The sequence below is a fragment of the Cariama cristata genome, unplaced genomic scaffold (assembly GCF_000690535.1).
Source record: "Cariama cristata isolate BGI_N322 unplaced genomic scaffold, ASM69053v1 scaffold24733, whole genome shotgun sequence".
Lineage (NCBI taxonomy): Eukaryota > Metazoa > Chordata > Aves > Cariamiformes > Cariamidae > Cariama > Cariama cristata.
This window is the reverse complement of record NW_009607091.1, coordinates 23249-29549: the sequence shown is the minus strand read 5'-3', so window position 1 is coordinate 29549 and position 6301 is coordinate 23249. Positions and strand designations below refer to the sequence as shown.

Genomic DNA, 6301 nt, shown 5'->3' with positions numbered 1-6301 from the left:
ATTCCTGCTTGTAATACTGAAAGTATCACTAGGTCTTAATGCTAGATACAAAGTATTGTATAATGTACCTGAGAACCTGTTTATTATTCATAGATTCATAGAGAAAAAAAGACTAGCTCCAAAAAAAGAATCAAGCACTTCCAACAGAATTTCTGCAGAATTCAGACACTTTAACTCCAAAATGCCAATCCTGCAAACCCTGAGCTGCCACCTTGCCATGGGCACAACTAATCCAATAGATTCCGTGTTCTGTCATCTTTAATGACTTTAGATACCTCAACAATCTGTTGTGTCCGTGTGCAGAGGTGTCCAGACTTGAGAGCATTGGCTCATAAACTGTACCTGCACTAAACATACTAATGTGCTGAATATTAGTGAAAGACCTAGAAAGCTTATGGGGAGTGGGAGATACGACGATAGTCCAGTTCTTTGCCATGCGTGTTGTGTTCGAACATCATGTGTCCCCCATTGGAAAGGCTTTGGCATCAGACTGTAGGCTGCATCATGCAGAGCTGCTCTCCACCCCGCCTGCTTTAGCAGTACCCTTCTGCTAAACCAGAGACTGATGTAGTTGTTCTAAGAGGTCTCAGTGGCAATGTAGTGGACCAGCATCACAGACCAGATGTTTGCACTGTAGGGTTTGGAGGAGCCCTGTGCTCTGTTTTCTCTTCCCCCCATTATGTGAGTGGGTTTTATATAAAAACTGTTTCATGGACTATGTTCATTATTGTCCTGGTTTGGCTAAAACAGGGTTATTTTCTCCTTTCAGGAGTTTTTCTTTCAGTCAAATCCCTTCTAAGTAACTGCACTTTCTGACAGTACAGCTACATGTTTTTCAGACAGTGTCTGCTTTTCAGATCTGATAACGCTCGATCTTTATAGTTGCTACTGAAGTATCAGTAGGATTGGTATGCAGAGAGTCCCATGTTTATACTTATCCCCATGAGAACCAAGGCCACTGCTGGTCCCCCTTTTGCTAAGTGAGTGAAAAGCTGTAAAAGGGTCGCACCTGCAGCAGAGTGCAGACGGGACAGGTGACCAAAAACTGACCAACGAGGTATTCCATCCCATCCACGTCATCCTCAGTATAAAGCTCAGGATCACGAGGGTCTCGCTCTCTTCTCTCATGGCCGGCATCCCTGTGGGATCCTGCTCGCTCTCCTGCCTCTGACCCTGATCCGTGCATTCCTGAATCCGGTTCCTGTCGGCTGCGCAGTCCGGTCCGGGACGGCCGGGGGGTTGCCCTGCCGCGGCAGCGGCCGAGCCTCTGCAGCTGCGACCTGTGGCCTGCCATTCCCCAACCATCATTGGGACACTCAGTATCGGTTTTGTATACTTTTCTTTATTTCCACTATTAGTACTACCAGTATTAATACCTTATACTATTTTCCATTATTATTGTATTATTAAAGTAGTTTTAATTTCCAGTACATAAGTCTCTCTCCCTTTTCTCCATCCTTCCCCTCCTGGGGGGAGGGAGAGGGTTAACAGAGAGCGTCTGCCGCCCGTTTTAAGAGCCAACTCAGCCTTAAATGGTGACAATTATATCTAAGTTGAATGTGTTTAGCCTTAGCTTCTTGATAGTGTTCCATGTTGAGCTAGTCGATCCTAGATTGAGGAGTCATCTAAGCACCTGGTGTTGTCTTCCTGTCGTGTATTTAGTTCAAGTAATTTCTCAGTTTTCTTTAGAAAAAGTTTGACCGAGTGAACTCTGTAGGTCTCCAGCTGCAGTGCACATCCTCCATCGTTCAGAGTATTCCTCCTTCTTTCATTTTTCTGCATTGATCTAAAAAGGTAGATGATGCCTGTTACTGTTTGGAGTAATCTGGTATTAATGTCAGTAATCTGTAACAGGGGCTGCACCTTCCTATTCTTACTTCCTTTTGTCCTTGTCATTAGTTGGTTTCTCCTAAGCCCTTTTTGCTGCAGTGAAGCACTGTTATCTCACGTGAAATTCTTTCACGTTGTGATCTTTAAACCTTCTGCGTTACAGCTTTCCATGGGAGCTTTCCCCAATTGTGTGTGTACATCAGTGATTTGCAGACCAGTAACTTTGTACGTGACCAGTATTATAACACATTTTTTTAAAAGGTTTCGTTTACCAAGGGATCTGGATTGCCCTCTTTCACCATCACTGGCCATTCTGTCAGTCTTTGTGTTATCTGCAAATTACTTTAGGAGTGAGTTCGAATTCACTTCTGTATCTAGTGAAAATGTTACTGCTGCTGTTACTGACACTAGCACCAATGCTGTAGCATAGCTTTCACTTTCATGTTAGGCTCATTTCTTCCCAAGGATGGAAAACCTCTCTCCATGCTTTGTATTCTGTATCTAGCAAGCTAAAGGCTGTCTGTCTTCCACTGTAACATTCACAAGAAACCATCTCTGTGTGAGCCAAACCTTCTTATCCTTTCACAAGAAGCACATCTCCTACCTGCTGAAAGTCCATTCGCGTATCCAAGGAAACAGGTTACTCATTATGTCACCTACTGAAACTTCTTAATGACTCATGCTTCATTTCAGCTTCAGACAGGTTTAGCAGTGAGCAACGTAGCCTCTTTAAATCCCCACTCTAGTTATAGGGAACAAAAATTATAGCTTTGTGGCCTAACTACTTTTGGTCCATGTTCATGGACATAAGCATGCGCCTTATCTGGGGGCTGATTGTTCACTGCCACCAGCAGTGATGCAGAGGGGGTAAACAGCAAATATCCTGCTGCTAGCCAGGGATGTCTGCCTCTGTCTTTGAACACATGGAGGTCCTGTTTTTTGTCTGCCAAATCCAGTTTGAAGATGCAGCTAAGGACATTTCCCCAGAATCAGGCATTGCCTCAGCATGGTGGTTAGAACAGCAGATCCTATAAGGTGAGAGGAGGGCATCGCTGCATCTGTTCAGGAGGGCAGCACTGTGACTGGTGCCATCTCATGCTGTGTGAGGTGCTGCTGCTGCTGCTGAGGGAGAGACAGCTTGGTGCCCTGGTCATTCCATACCTGCATAACTGCAGGTTTCTTGGCTCTTTGTTCTGATCTCTTCAGAAGTCTGTCCAGCAGATCAGCCTCTGAGAAGTCATTGCTAAACCTCCTTAGTCTCCCTATATTGCTTTAACTAAAGTTATGTCACACAAATGTTATGACCAACCCTTATTTGTAGGACGTTGGCATCCAAAGCACTTGATTCCACTGAGCTGGACACTGGGCATAAACTAAAATGCAATTTTTCAGCTGAATAATTTATATTCAGGTTATTAAAGCAGTCAGGGGTGATAGAAATCAGTAACTTTGAACAAGGTCCCACTGTACTGCGGCAGGACTTGGAAAAGAACCAGATTTTCAAATCCATTCCAGGCTCTAGCCAGTGGACCATGTGCTTGTCCAGCACGGAATGTGGAAAATTAACTTGACTGGGTTTTTCTGAATGTCACTGAGGTGTTATTCATTCAGATCTTTAGCTTCCAACTCGTAACACTCCTCCACATTCCTGCAGTGTTAGGTGAAATCTTCACGAGTTCGCCTGTTTATGTTGTCTCGTAAGATGATACCTCTGAGCCACTCTCTGATTTAAAACTAGGACAGATTTGGCTCCTCGGACAGCTGATAAAGGTTTTGCAGTCTCCCAGAGGAGGACAGCTTGTGTTGCCAGCCTCCCTCCTTACAGCCACAGTGGGTGCAGAGAGGTGGCACATGGGGCAGTGCTGGAGTTAACCGCGGTTCTGGCTCTGTGCTCCCTGGTGATCCCTCAGTTTGCTGTGAGTGTCTCCACACAGACATGCAGGAAAAGGTACCAGCCTTTGTATTACTGGAATCTGATCAGGGCCTGGGATCTAGGAAGTATCCCAGTTACTGCTCGTCCCACAGCCTGTACTTTGGGAAATTCTGGAAACTCAAAGGAAGTGAACGGTTTGCAAACTTCAGGTGATTAGACATAAAACTGGACTTTTAATAAAATTGAGGAAAGCAAAGAAAGCTTGTTTTGTTGTTACCATCTACTAATTTTTATAATTTCAACTTAAAGCTTAGAATTCTCATATAATCTATTGTATTCAGGTAATAACAAGTGAAATTTTACGAGATTTCCCGTCTTCAGAGACTTGTTAAAATTGTGGAACTGATTTGTGTTCTTGCCTATTGCAGTTACACACCAGAGCAATTTTATTTAACCTTTAAAAAGACCCCATTTCCTGAAATTCACAGTGCCAGAATTGGATTTTATTGAAATGTGCGCACCATGAATCGGGGAACTATGCCTGACCTGTCGGTGTTTTGTCATAGGTCAGTGCATCCCACCATAACATAAACAATGATTTGCATGTGCATATGTCAAATCTTTTTAATTTAGCTTGTCATATACTGGAATGCTGTGACGGCCTGGCCCAGGATGTAATCAGCACCATAGGGCAAGCGTTTGAACTTCGATTTAAGCAATACTTGCGATGCCCCTCTAAGATACCTACGTTCCATGACAGGTGAGTGCGATTGCAGAAGACTGCTGAAGGATCTTCTAGCTTTGTATTTACTTAATAAAACGGGCTATGAACAAAGTTGCTGGAGATGGACAGGATTTAAATACTTTAAAAAGAGATTTCTGCTGAATTAGAAAAAGCAGCATTTGCCTAATGAATATGAAAGGAGCACAGTCATTTTAAAAGAATGGGCTAAATATGGATTTCACAGTGAACTTATTGAAATGATCATGTATTTTCTGTTGTAGTTAGTAGGCAAAGTTGGATGGCCAAGAATGAATGTTATTTGTGGTATTTCCTTATTGTTACTGTCATAGCAGCTCTGTCTGTTTAGATGAAGTAAGCTAGAGTTGCTGGGCTTGCAAACTGACTAGTGATGTTTCACTATTTCTGATATTAGCTAGGTTGAAGTTTTTAGGAATGTGATGTATTGTACAGAGGCTTTGACTGCATTGTTCTCTGGAGAATACAAAAATCTGTCTGCTTGTATATGTTTAAAAGGCTGGGATATAGCATTCTCTTTTGTTTGGTGAGCTGTGTTTGTGACATGGATTGCTATATGCTTGCTAACGTTAGTATAAATCCCAGTGAGCTGGTACCCTGTGTAATCTCTTATAATGGAGTAACATGAGTGTATGGTGAATATAAAATGCTACTATCCTAATCTGGAAGCATTCTGTACTCACTTTAGACTTGTGTAAATGACTGTTAAATGTAGACTGAAACCACAGATCCGATCTCTTGACTTTGTGAAGTTCTTCCAGATTTATACTGCTGATAGAGCAGCCATAATTAAAGACAAAGTTTTAGAGCTTAGTCAATCAATCAAGTAATGATACAAATGGTACTGTAAGGTTAATAAAATTGTTTGTTAATGCAGTTTATAATAGTCTTTAAAGCTAAGTAAAAACATCCTTTAGTCAGCAGAAAGAATTTCATCCGTTGCAAAGAAGGGTTAGACTAGTTTGTCTAAACAGACATGGTCTGCTGCATGATCCATCATTGCTTGCTGACTTATAATGGTAGCTGAATTGTCAAAATAATGTGCAATAGTGATCCCCTGACAGGCACTCTTAACATGCTGCAAGTATCTGTAAGTGCTTTGCAAGTGCAGGGCAAAATAAAGCACTGACTTTCTTACAGGATGCAGAGTTTTGATGAACCATGGATGGAGGAAGATAACGAGGCAACAGAACATCCCTATTACAACAACATCCCAAATAAAATGCCCCCCCCTGGTGGCTTTATTGATGCCAGGCTCAAAGCAAGACTTCCCAATGCTGCAGATACAGCTCAGGTCAGTGCAATTGCATCTCTGCCCTCCTGCTGATGGACCTAAAATTTTTTAAAAATGCATGTTTTAAGATGGATACATTGGGACCACTTATAGCTCACAGCCCTTCTTGTCTGGCCAGTTTCCTTTTGGATGAGCATTGAAGATCTAGGGGGCAACAAGTTAGGAAGGTTCAGAACAAAGAAAAAGAATTGAGTTCCTCATGGTATTAAAAGATTACACAGGTTTAAGGAAGAGAAAGCCACTGAGGGTTACTACATTTGTAGAAACGATGTCTGCTTCAGAGAGTATCAAGTAGTGTACACTAACTGGGAAAGATTTGATGCAGAATCATTTCAACAATCTAATGCAGTCATTGCTAACAGTTTATTATGTTAATAACTCAGCAGCAATCAGTATTCAGCCAGGTTCCTAGGTAGGTTTTCCACCTCACGTTGAACTGAGGTCAGCTTGGATATTTCTACCAGCATTGCTGTCGAAAGTTTGACTGCAATATCAATGTAGCCACCAAACAGGAGTTTTCAGATCCAGCACAACTCTGCTTAAA

At 42.3% G+C, this 6301-nt stretch overlaps 1 protein-coding gene across 1 annotated transcript in view; it reads left to right on the top strand.

The window, feature by feature from the left end:
* Positions 1 to 6301, top strand: part of SHC3 (SHC (Src homology 2 domain containing) transforming protein 3) — a 58314-nt gene that overhangs the window by 44703 nt on the left and 7310 nt on the right. Inside the window, exons 7-8 of the mRNA XM_009696606.1 lie at positions 4337 to 4463; positions 5604 to 5757. Coding sequence (XP_009694908.1) covers positions 4337 to 4463; positions 5604 to 5757 — 281 coding nt within the window. The remainder of the gene's footprint in view (positions 1 to 4336; positions 4464 to 5603; positions 5758 to 6301) is intronic.